Source organism: Mustela nivalis (genome assembly GCF_964662115.1).
Source record: "Mustela nivalis genome assembly, chromosome: 10".
In the NCBI taxonomy this organism is placed as follows: domain Eukaryota; kingdom Metazoa; phylum Chordata; class Mammalia; order Carnivora; family Mustelidae; genus Mustela; species Mustela nivalis.
The window spans coordinates 42,025,240-42,038,037 of record NC_139029.1 but is presented as its reverse complement, the minus strand read 5'-3'; the positions used below and the strand labels follow the sequence as shown (position 1 = coordinate 42,038,037).

Here is a 12,798-nt window from a genome sequence, read left to right as displayed (position 1 = left end):
AGGCTGGGCACCCAGAAAATGGGAGCTGAGAGCATACGAACTCATCCGGAAGCAGAGTGAGGCCAGGGGCAGGGTGCTGGGAAAAGGCTCGCTCCCCGTGCCCTCGCCTAGCAGATGGCCTTGGCTGAAGCAGCTTTGCCCTCGAGCCTCAGTGGGCTCCTCCGTACAGTGGGGCTGGGCGTTGCACCTGCCTCATGGGGTCATCATGGTGGGGAGGGTCGGCCATGATGAGTGCTCTGTAGATTCACACTTCTCCTGTCTGCACAGATGGCAACCCCCAGTGTATTTCCAGCACTTTCCAACGTGGAAAGTGCTTCAGCAGCCGTGGGCCACACCAGGCTGTACATCTTGAGCAACTGCCTCTGCTTTCGGGACCTACCTGACACTCATGATGGTCAAGGGAAGGAACCCAGGATTCAGAAGTGGCCAGACCCCGCCAGGTTCAAAGTCTCACGCCGCCCATCATTCCCATCTGTGTACCCACGGCCGCCTAATCCCTCTGCTCAGTGTCCTCGCCCAGACACTGGGTCAGGAAGACCACTGGCTCATAAGGCTGCGTGGACGTGAAGGCCCCAGCCCAGTGCCCAGCACAGGGGTGGCACTGAAGAAATGCCAGTCCCTGGGGCCCGCGGAGCAGGTGGACAGCCCTGAACCCGTGTCCCTTCCCACCACCCGCACTCACCTGTCCAGCCGGATCTTCTTCCTGGCACTAGCCTCTCGATAGCGCCGCTCGCCATCCTGGGGAGAGACGCAGGGACAGACTGTGCTGCGGGCCAGACAAGCGGCTTGTGCCCTCCTCCTGGCTCCTGCGCCCACATTACGGTTGCCCCCCGCCCAAGGCCCAAGGAGGCCCTGCAGCCCTGACGTGGAGCTCAGGTCTCACGGGGGCAGCCCAAGGCAAAGCAACCTGGACAGGAAAGGGCCGAGTCTCTGAACTTCAGCCTCTGCTTCCCCCAGACTCTCTGAATGACTCTGGGAGCACCACCTGCGCTCACTGGGCCTCAACATCCTCCTCTCCGCAAGGGGATCGCAAAGGGCACAGATGGTGCTAGTAAGAACCCACGCTTCCTGGGTACCTACTGCTACCCGGCATGCTTCTGAAGCGCCTTCCATGCAGATGTCAAGCCTTGCCACAGCCCTCTCAAGTTGGGATTCATCTTACCCTCATTTTACAGAGGAGGAAACTGAGGCACAGAAAGGTGGGTGGTTTACCCTAGGTTGTAGACGTAAGGAGTAGGGCCAGGAACGGAACCCTGACAGCCTGACCTGGAGTCCAGCCTCTTAACCACTGTTTCTGGTGTCTCCCCACTCATGAGCGTTACTGGCCCAGGCTGAGAGCGCCTCTGAACTAGTCACCACTCCTCCTCTTCCCCTCCCCTGCAGAAGCCCAGCTGCGGAGTGGGGGTCTTTCACAGCCAATGTTTGGCCCTGTGAGGTAGACAGGGTGGAGGACCATCCTGGAGAGAGGGAATGCCTCTCCAAGGTCACCCCTCTGCATCCCCAGAAGGAAGCTCCAGGTGATCCAAGACAGCATTTTTTAAGAGACGGGCTTTGAACCCAAGCCCCTGACTCTGGTCTCTATGCTTCTTGCTCTCCTGTCACCTCCTCATAATGGTCACCATTTACTGTGTACCTATGGGCCTCAGCGCCCCTCATATACCCCCCCACACCCCCGGAAGGCAGGAGTGCAGACACACCTGCTGTATGGGCGGAGACAGAAACTGACAGAGGGTGCCCGCTAGAACACGGCAGAGGGGGCTTCCAACCCACATCTGACCCCAAAGCCAGCACTCCTCTGACTCTGCAGGCTCGCTGAATGCCTGCTAACACCTAGCTGAGCTAGGCCTATCCACGGCGCCCTGTTCTTGCAGGCAGACCAGGGCTCCTGCCTTGCACAAGGAGCGTCTCTGCGGGTCGCGGGGCAACGCAGCTGGCTGTGCCCCCACAGAGGGGCAGGGCTGAGCCCATCACTCCCCCGCTGCATCAGGGGCTAGCAGGCCCCACCATTCCTGGGCAGAGAGGGAGGGGAAGGGAACTGGTGGTGGGGAGAGTGGCACTCACCCCCGGCTGGGGCCGAATCCAGGGCAGTGTCCGAGGCTGGTCATCCGCATCCAGGACCACGAAGGTCATGAAGGCACTGTTGATGTGCCGCCGATGGCTCTCAGCCTCCTGGCGGTAAGCCTCCACGCACACGCCCACCTCCATGCTGAAGGGGAAGGACGGCTGCTTCCATGCTGGACCCACCTTTCTGAGCCCATGCCCCCTCCCCAACACACACACGTGCACGTGTGCACACACACACTCCTGTGGCTCTCCCAGCAGCCCAGATCAGAATCCCTCCGGTAGGAAACCCAGAACTGTTCCCTTCCATCCTGTTTACAGAGCACCTACTATAGGCCTGGCCCTAGGCTAGTCACTGGGGCCCCAGAAAGGAATACACTGGTTTGGTCCATGTATTCATGTGCTAACAGCTGGGGAACATGGCACTGAGCAAGTATATACATACATGTATGTACATGTCTATGTATATATACTATGTAATGGAATAAATGTATATAACACGTACATACATATACATAGATACATACATATCATGTATATAAAACATGCCATGTAAACTGCAAAGGATTCTGGAAGGACGTGAGTACTTTTTCCTACTTGGAAATAATGTCCCCTACACACATCTTCACGAGGGCCCTAACAGCCATGCTCCCGACAGCTCACTCATGGCTGTTTTGTGGATTATGAAAAGCAGCCACCCCTGCGCCCCACTCTCAGGAAGCTTGATGATCCCAGCATGTGGATGTTATGCAGAGGGTGAACCAGCACCTAGGACAGGACAGTCACTGGGCCAAGGTCCCACAGCAGCCAGGAAGGGAAGCTGGGCCGGACTTGCAGTTGCTAGTTCAGGGCTCACCACCCCACCTCCCCACCCCCAACCCCCTGATCCCTCCACCACCCCTCCCCCGCCACAGCTGTGTGGGTCAGACCGTGAGCAATGGCCAGAACAGTAATAATAATGCTGCCCAGCACGGTTCCTCTGTCAATGTGCCAGTAAGACTGAACTCAGTAAGTACTGAACCCTCACAACTGTGATGTCGTCGTGCTGAGCCCCATTTCACAGGCCAAAGAACTGAAGCTAAAGTGGGGCGCCTGGGTGGCTCAGATGGGTGAGCATCTGACTCTTGATTTCTGCTCAGGTCATGATCTCAGGATCATGGGGTGGTTTCCCGTGTGGGACTGAACACTGAGCACAGAGCCTGCTTGTGATTCTTTCTCCGTCTGCCTCTGGTCCTCCCCAGACCCCACCCCCAACCCACCCCCTCCAACCCTGTTCTGCAGGCTCTCTCTCTCCCTGAAATAAATGAATAAACAAACAAACAAATAGCACAATTGTTAAAAAGAAAAAAAAAACTGAAACTCAGGGATGTTGAATAACTTGCCTAAAGCCACACAGCCAATAAAAGGTAAGCCAAACTTAAACCCAGGGAGCCTGGCTCCCTCACTTTTTTTTTTTTTTTAAGACTTTATTTATTTATTTGAGGGACAGAGAGCATGAATGCGGAAGGGCAGAGGGAAAGGGAGAAGCAGACTCCCCCCTGAGCAGGAAGCCTGATGTGGAGCTCGATCCCAGGACCCTGGATCATGACCTGAGCTGAAGACAGATGCTTAGTGGACTGAGCCACCCAGGTGTTCCATTGTTCCCTCACTTTTAACAACTCCATTATGATCTTTGAAATCATCAAAGATACATATTTAAAGTAAGCTTTCTCAAAAGTATCTGATTCATTCCAAATTAAGGACTCTGGGAAGGAATTGTTGTTTTAGGAGAAAGGTAGGGAAAGACTTGATAAACGGCAGAACACTGGCAAGAGAGGACCCTATGATGTGAGCACAGCCCAGAGGCAGGAGCCAGGAAGAGAGACAGAGACACACGGAGCATAGGGTATGATTGGAGACCCCAGGAGCCACAGGGCTGGAGAGCCCAGAGCAAGGAATAGCAGAGCTGCATCTCGGTCATGGTGAGGGTGCCCTGCTGCTGGGCAGGCTTTAGACTTCATGGGCCTTTTATCTGTGGCACTGGCAGCTTTGCGACTAGGTCCAAAAGAGCCCTCAATCCCAGGGGGCCCTGGTTCCACTCCTTACCTATGCTTGAAGGCGTTGTTCACGATGGCCTTGAGCACCAGGCGGTCCCCAACCTGGGAGGGGCCCCGGAAGTGGAACATCTCAATGGCCTTCAACGTAGGGTGGGCACGGCACAGCCGGCTGGAGGAGGCAGGGGTTGGGGAGACAGGACAAAATGCCCCAGTGCTTCAGCCACAGGCCTGGGCCAGCCTTTCCCCCTGCCCCCAGCCACAGACACAGCCCACATGCACTGCCCTCTGGTCCACCCACTCCCACCCAACCTGGGATGCTTCTGCCCAGGGGAATAGAACTGAAGTCCTATTTCACAGCTTAGAACACTCAGGTCTATGCAAGCAGCTGAGCTTGAGGTGAAAGACGAAAGGACAGGGCTTGGGACTAATTCCTTCCCCATTGTTCCCCAACCTTTACACCCCAGCACCAGCTGCTTCTACTATCTAGAAGCCCTCCCCTTACCCGAAGCTACTTGTCATTCAAGGCACAGCTGAAGAGCTTTCTCCAGGAAGGGTTCCCTGACTATCTGGGCTGTGACCCTCCTCTGAGATCTTCTCGAACATGCACTGGGTCCCAGGGGGTCAACACAGGGGAGGGGCCGTGTGGGCCAGGCTCTTTAGAGGTGAGGAATAATTCCTCTGGCTCAGGAAGGTGTGGGTTGAGGAGGGCACTCCTGACAGAAGATAGGTAGGATGAGACAGGACTGCTAGGACAGTCACAGGAAGCAATGAGGTCTTGGCTTAAGTGGAGCTGAGGGCAAGTAAAAGATCAGCACCAGGTCAAGCTGAATGGCCAGCCCAGGGCCCGGATGCTACACTAAGGCATCCAGACTAACCTAACTAACCTAACTAACATCTGGACTAACCCTGGGGTAGAGCGCACTCCTCGCAGAGGGAACAGAAACACAAAGCCCTAGAGGTAGGAGGGTCAGGCAGTGAGTGTCAGTTATCATAGCTATAAAAAAATACCCCCATATTTAGAGAACAAACCCCGGAGAGGTGCAGAGATTCTAGAAGAAGAAAGGAATTGTTCTCACCTCTAGGGAGAAGGGAACAGTTAAAGAGGCTTCCTGAATTTTAGCAGATCAAAAGGAGAGGAAGTGGCCAGGAGCAAAGGCAGAGAATGGGAACAGGGAAGGGCAGATGGCTTCAGGTGCAGCTAGCGTAAGATACTGGAAGAAAGCAGGCAGGACCCAGCCAAGAGGAGGCCCTAGTGCTGGGCGAGGGCCGTGGCATTTCCCACGCAGGTGATGAGTACTGTGTGGAGGAGGGGGCGGCCAGTTCACAGAAAAATCACTCCTCTCTGGCTCTCAAAGCCCTAGGTTTCCCCCTAACAGAACAGCCAAGCTCCCGAAGCCTTGAATGCCAACTCCAAGCTGGGGTTTCTCCCCCCAGAGGGAGCCAGCCAAGGGAAGGAGGGAGAGAAAGGAGGGGAGGCAGAGGCAGTGCACTCTCTCCTCACCTGGCTGCGATGGTGGCCACGTTCTCCATCCAGGCCATGATCTGGCCCCCAAAGGTATTGCCTTGGTGATTGGCATGGGGGGGCAGGACCAGCTCCACGCTTTCCACATGGGTTTTCTCGGCCGGTAACATGCAGCTGCAGTCTCTGCTCTCCAGATCTGACCGGGGAAGGGCAGAGGGAGGGAGTGGGAAGGGGAAAGGTTCTCAAGGGCAGACCCTCCCACAGGGCAAACCCAGGGACCCCTGCCACCAGCACTCCCAGTCACCCAGAGTCTTGTATCCACTAAGCACCAAGAATGCCAGCCTCAGCTGAGGAACAGGAGGGCTCAGGATGAGGGAGGTGAGGTCATCCTGGGGCAGGGGGCAGGACACTGCCCCCTGTAGAGAAGACACACCTGGACATAACTCGGACAAGTCAGGGAACCTCTCTGACCCTCAGTTTCCTCATTGGTGAAGGGGTATGTCAGACCCAACCCACGAGGTTTGTGAAGATGAAGGGAGATCGTGATTCCAGAGAGCTTGGCACCAAACTCAGGAGACAGACTTTCAGAAGGATAGTTCTTCCCTCCCTTTGCCCTGACAGGCCCTGTCCGTCAGGGGCAATGGCATCGGGAGATCCTCAGTAGGAGAGGCCCAAGGGCGGGCAGGACCTTGGGGGTCAGAGGAGCAGATGCTGATATGACATCCCCCCTCCAACCCAAGGGGGAGCCATGCATCTCCCATCAATCAAGAAGAGAGACCTCGTCAGGGACAGCCCATCAAAGAGGTGGTCATTCACTGGCAGGCTGCTCCGAGATGCCACAGACAAGCACAAGGGGAGGTGGAAGGGGGCCTGAGCTGAGATCTGGAGACAGGACAGGTCGGACAGTCCTAGGAAGCAATGAAGCCTTGGCTTAGATGGAGCTGAGGGCAAATAATAGGTCAGCACCAGGTCAAGCTGAATGGCCAGCCCAGGGCCTGGATGTCGCACTAAGGCATCTGGACTAACCCTGGGGTAGAGGGGCTGTCGTGACAAGAGGAGTTTGGGAGGGCTGCAGTGGATGGATGGCTCTAGGGGGGTCTCAAAGACAGTAGGAAGAGCCAGGCCTCCCCAGCCACAGCCCCCAGACCCCACATACATAAACACATGGAACTGGGAGCCCCTCTCGCTGCTTTATGGGGCCAACTGCTCGCACCTGCTCTCTCCCACTCTGGGATGCTGAACTACATTTGAATTGTCCTACAGTTGCCTTGTCTAGGGTGCAAGGAAGACTCCACATCCTATTGCTCTGGAGATCAGTGAGTGAATCCAAGGTTAACCCTTTGCCCAGCCTGTGCTCTCCATCAGGAAAACCTTTCCTTGTCTCTCCATCTGTCAAAATCCTACCACTCCACAGGGAGATCTTTGTGTGATAGTATAGAACAATCTCTAAGATGTACTCTTAAGGGGAAAGAAGTAAGACACTGAACCATATGTACTGTCTGTTCCCTTTTGGGTAAAAAGAGAGGGCTAAATAATACATGGTATGCTTAAGTATGCAGGGAATCTTCTGGAAAGGTGCCCCAAAATGAGTAACTGGAGGGGACCCAGGTTCTGGGTAGGAGAGAGTCTTGCTTTTTATTCTATATGTATATCTACATCTATATTATTTATGTATGTGTGTGTATATATATCTATATGTGTATATATATGTGCGTGCATATATTTATATATATATAAAGCATATAGACAGATAGATGGATGGATAGATAGACAGATATGCTTTTTAAAAAATCCTATAGTCTTCAGCCATGCTCAGTAGTACCTTCCCAAACACCCTTAAACCTAAGATCCAAATACAGTCGTGGATAACAAAGGGTTCCTCACATCCTAATTCCATCCTCATGGCTCCTGGGAACTGAACAAGATGCCCAAACACGCCCTTCCCTGAAGGAGACCTTGAGACAAAAGGGCCATCAGGCCAGTGAGTAGACATCCCAAGGAACCTCTCTTCCTCCCTTTGCCCAGTGGGGGCTGAAGACAGAAGAGGGCGTGCAGGATGCCAGCTGCACTCCGCCCCCCCAGCTGCTCACCGTCCTGAATAACGCAGTTGGCCAGAAGGTCCTTCATGGTGTCCGCGTATAGCAGCCGCATGCGCCGGCGCTCGGCAGCCACACTGTGCTCTGTTTTCTCCTCCTCTGTGCGTGGTGTAGTCTGCTTCAGCTTCACCTGTGGGTGGGGGACAGCAGGGGCGATGCTCAGGACAGGTCTCCTGAAGCAGCAGGAAGGGCTGTGCCCCATCGCACACCTGGGGCTGCTGCTAGATTGTTACAAGTCATTGTCCCCTCTCTGTCGCTGTCCTCCTGTCTTCACGCTGGCTGATCTGTCACTTTCATCCTGCAAATGTCCCCAGTCCCCTTTCTTGGGCAAAGGCACAGAGGATGCAGGGGGTGGGAGGTCCTATAGCACACGTAAGGGAATGGTGAGATCTGAAGACTCCCACATGAGAGGTGGGGAAGAGGAGCGAGGGAAGATGCCTGGGGTCTGGCCACAGCTGCGGGGAGCTTCCTCTGTGAATTCCCTGAAGTGCCCCTTCCTCCATGCCTCTGCCAACCCCCAGCCTCACAGCCCCAGTCCCGGCCTGCCACGACAAGCACCCAGGTGTAGCGCCCTACCTTGGAGAGCTCCCGGTGGGCCACAAAGGTGGCCAAGGCCTTGCACACGGTCCATTGCTTCTCAGAGCACAGGTCCTCAGAGGTTACCTGGATGCCCACCTGGAAGGGAAGAAAAGGCGGGAGGAGTGAGGAGGGGGGAAATGGAGCTCCCACCCTGAGGCTCCACAACTCGATGGCCCAGGCCCGGCCTTGCATTCCTGTATCACCTACTGAGTCTTGGAAGCCAGAAACCTGAGATAGGTTCTGCTTCTACTCCTGGATCCCTGGAAAGCCTTGGGCAAGTCATTTCTGTCCTCTGGTGCTTGGTTTCCTCATCTATAAAATGGGAGTGAGCACAAGGTGCCTGGCTGGCTCAGTTGGTAGAGCATGAGGCTCTTAATCCCAGGGTTGTGAGTTCAAGCCCCACGTTGGGCATGGAGCCTACTTAAAATATGAATGAATGAGTGAATGAATGAATGAATGACAGAAATGGGAGTGAGCATACCTAGGAGAGAATGAAAATGAGACTGTATCTAGGAAAGCACTTAAAGTGGTAAAATCTTGGCTACAGTGAAAAGACAGGCATCTGGGGGGTGTCCGGGGGTACCCAGAGGCAGTCAGGACTCTGTCCTCAGTGACCCCTCAGTAACCAGTGGCCTGGCTAAGGGAAGCTGCCCAGACCTGCTGTCCACAGGTGGGAAAGACAGTCTCTCCCCCAGAGCTCACAGAACTCACTTAAGAACCCCACAGCATAGGAATCATGCTCCCATTTCACAGATGGGAAGACAGAGGCTGCAAGAGGTAAGCTAATGCAATGAAGTCCAGGGCTTCCCCTGCTGCAGCCCTGCTGCCTCCAGGGTCAGGCCTGGTGGCTGTCTTCCCCACTTTCCCATGACTACCTGGCTGCTGAACAGGGTCTGAGGGGAGTTGTAAAGACCTAGGAGGCTTAAAGTCAAGTCTCAGGTTGGAATTTATGTGACCTGGTGACCTGAGGCAAGTCTCTTCCCCTCCGTGGGCCTCAGATTTCCCTTCTGTGTTATTAGGTATCAGACAGGAAGAGCCTTAGGATCCTCCCAACCCTGCCAGCTGTTTCAGAAACCTACTGCCTCCACCAGGGCCCCATGAGTGTGAGTGTGCCCAGGGGGCTGAGAAGGGAGAGGAGGTAGAAACCCCAGCCACCCACCTACCCACCGCCAGGCAGCAACCACCCCACACACCTCCATGCTGGAGTTGAAGGCCCGGTTCACCTTGGCCTTGATATTCACCACTTGTCCGACACTGGGGAGAGAAAAGCAGGAGGTGGGCCTTCCAGAGGGGAGAGAGGAAAGGAAGAGGACTCCTGGATACTTGCAGGGCCTCTGCTGAGGGGACCCAGCAAGGCAATGTCATGGCTTACAGACCATGGTCACATCAGCAATATCACTGAGTCCTCAAAGCAAGCTGGCAAGATAGTGTCAGCATCTCACTATACAGGTGAGAAGGTGGAGGCTGAAAGAAGTGGAATGACTTCATTCATCTCCCCTTATCCCGTGAATGCTAGAGCTTCTCTTGGCTTGTGGCTCAACAGTCCCCTCCTTGGGGGCCCCTGCCCCACCCCTCTGTCACTCAAGAAGTTTCACTCTCCGACACTCTTTCTAACAGATGGGCCTCTGTCTCCCCCACAATCCTTAAGTTCCACCGGGGCCAGGATCACATCTGTCTTGCTCCCCCTTGACCATTTGAAGCCTAGCACACGGCACAGGGTCGGTCCTCCAAAAATAGTGGCCTACTGAATTAATGCATTCCACATCTATTGAATGCCTACTAAGTCCAAGGGACTATAAACAAGAGGGTGAAAAGGAAAATGGGAACGTTTAAAAGATGCCTACTCAGTGCCCAGCACCGTGCATTGCCTCATTAGAGCCTCCAAATAAACTTGACAGGTAGGTTTAGGGGCACTGAACATCAGAGAGGGCAAGCTATCTGCCCAAGATCACCCAGCTAAAATATAGCAGAGCCAGGGTTCTCTGGATTACCGGGGCCCCACTCTTTCCAGCTGCAGGGTTTTGTGGGCTACAGGGCCAGGGTTCTGTGGACTACAGGGGCCCCACTCTTTCCAGCTGCAGCCTGTCCCTCTGGAATAATTCCCATGTCCAGATAAACAGTCAGAATCCCTACAGGAGCCACCTCACCCACTCTGTGTCTAACTGGAGGCAGCTGAGGGTGCCCCTCTGAAAGACAAGGAGGAGGAGCCAGACAGGGACTGGGATGAGGAGGAGGAAGTCCTTTCATCCTTGAGCAAGTCCTTTCATCTCTCTGTGCTTTGGCTCACAAACCTGGAGAGGACTGTGCGAATATCTTCATCGAATGCACAGCCTCCTCCCCAAAGCTAGGCCGGGTCCCTTCCAACAGGCCTGCCTTTCAAGGGGCAGCAGTGGCCACAGTGAGCCACAGAGTCACAGGTGCCTGGTTCCAGTCCAGCTCTGGCATGTCTGTCACACTACGGAGCTGTGTGACCTTGGATGAGTTGCTTTGTGTCTCTGAGCCTAGCTCTTTGTCTGTCAAGTACCAAAATGCATGACTACTGAGGGTCAAGTGAGAGGGGATGTGACAGAGCCAGTGCCAAGCCTAGCCCCACAGTACGAGCTCCATAAATAATAGAAGCTCACATTTGCCAAGGACTTGTCCATTTCTGTTTATTTTGCCCTCAGTCCTAATAGGCATGGAAGGACTGTCATTTCTAGGAGATACGTGCTGACACATGGAGGGAAGAGGTGTCATGATGTCTGTAACTTAGTTTCAAATACTTGAGAAAAGAGAGAGAGAAATATGTGTATCTATTTTCCATATATAGATAAAGCATATTGAGAAAAAAAAAGTTAATTCTTGAATCTCACTGGTGGTGATCATTGCACTATTCAAGTTTTCTAGAGTCTTGGAAGTTTTCATAAGAAATTAAGAAAAAACTTCCGTGATCCTTAAAATAAAATAACAGTCTACTTTCTGTGGTGCTGAAGAGGTATTTGTGTCTCTTCTCTTCCTCCCCCTCCTTCTCTTCCTCTTCTCCCTCTTCCTCCTCCTCCTCTTCCCCCTCTTCCTCTTCTTCCCCCTCCTCCTCTCCCTCCCATCCCACTCCTCCCACTACCCTCCTTCTCACTAGCTTTCCCCAAAGCCAGGCAGACACCCCTTTGAACTCCTGAGTTTCTCATCCCTCCTGACACTCTTCCATCCCACAGCTCAGGCCAAAACTGGCTCCTTCCCCGGGGTCACTGCCCAGCCTCCTGAGGGGCCCCTCTAGCCTCTAGCTCCCCAACCCTGCCTCTGGGTGTACTTCACATCCCACAGAGGCAACTCCCACAGTCTGAGCCCTGTGCAAGCCCTTCCCCAGGACCAATTTACTGACAGGGGACAGAAGAACATATTAAATGACACCGCAGTGATGCTAACAGCAGAACCCAGATGGTGGAGAACTTGAGAGGGCAAAGAACCAGGTCTCCTCTACAAATAAATTCTGAGGGAAAAAGGAGAGAGACGGTGAGGGGGCAGGATTCTGGGGGAGGGGAAGCCCCTATAGATAAAAAAGACTTAAGAGAACACAGCAACCAACTGCAACCTTATCTGAATCTTGAATTGAACAACAAAAATCACTATAAATCAAAATAAAAACAAAATCAGGAGACGGTGTGGGCTCCTGCATACTGACCGGATATTTGACGTTCGTGAGACATTACTGCTAGTTTTGTTTAGGTGTAGCAATGATGTTGAGGTTATGTTTAAAAGGAGTTCGTATCACTGAGAGATACATTTTGAAATATCTTTAAAGGGCAAAAACAAAAAGAAACCAAAAATACCTTCTGCAGGTTTCCTCAGGGGCAGCTAGGCCTTTCCTGGTCACCAGCCTTGCTCCAGACCCATCCCTAGCTGGCCCTCCTTCCCAGGATCTTTTCTGGCTTCCCCTTCCACCCACACCTCCCTTGGCCCAGACTCACCTTGAATCTCTGAGTCCTGCAGCAGGTCCATTCATCACACATGCCCACTCTCTACCCCCAGTCCTCTCCTCCCTAGCTCCTCAGGGTGACAAAAACTATGTTGACAGCAGAGACTTAGAACTGACCCAGACACCGCTCCCCTGGCTTTTAGAGGGGCACTACATATGGTGTTGATGGTATTGAAGCCAGCTCGAACACCTCTTCCAGGAAGGCCCCTTTGACTACCTTCTATGCCATCACACTCACCCCCAGACATATAGGAAATGTGACCTCTTCGTTAAGGACAAGAGCTCTGGGGCTCCAGGGTCCTCTGCTATCTGTATGACCTTCAGCAAGTTATTTCACCTCTCTGTACCTCAGTTTCTTCATCTGTAAAATGAGGATACTAATAGCCAGAACCTTGTAGCATTGTTCCGTGGATTAAATGAATAATATATTAAAAAGTTATTACAGGGGTGCCTGGCTGGCTCAGTGGATTAAAGCCTCTGCCTTCAGCTCAGGTCATGATCCCAGGATCCTGGGATCAAGTCCCACATCAGGCTCTCTGCTCAGCAGGGAGCCTGCTTTTCCGTTTCTTTCTGCATGCCTCTCTGCTTACTTGTGATCTCTGTCTGTCAAAT

At 53.5% G+C, this 12,798-nt stretch overlaps 1 protein-coding gene across 9 annotated transcripts in view; it reads right to left on the bottom strand.

Moving 5' to 3' along the window:
- The window catches only part of ACOT11 (acyl-CoA thioesterase 11), a 90,683-nt gene that overhangs the window by 10,226 nt on the left and 67,659 nt on the right, over window positions 1–12,798 (bottom strand). For 5 of the 9 annotated variants that reach the window (XM_082686172.1, XM_082686170.1, XM_082686168.1 and 2 more), the window contains 7 exons: window positions 9,428–9,515; window positions 8,232–8,330; window positions 7,650–7,785; window positions 5,599–5,755; window positions 4,147–4,266; window positions 2,062–2,206; window positions 683–738 (listed from right to left, as the gene is read on the bottom strand). In XM_082686172.1, coding sequence (XP_082542298.1) covers window positions 683–738; window positions 2,062–2,206; window positions 4,147–4,266; window positions 5,599–5,755; window positions 7,650–7,785; window positions 8,232–8,330; window positions 9,428–9,515 — 801 coding nt within the window. The remainder of the gene's footprint in view (window positions 1–682; window positions 739–2,061; window positions 2,207–4,146; window positions 4,267–5,598; window positions 5,756–7,649; window positions 7,786–8,231; window positions 8,331–9,427; window positions 9,516–12,798) is intronic. The other 4 variants (XM_082686175.1, XM_082686174.1, XM_082686169.1 and 1 more) reach the window with 1 other exon arrangement.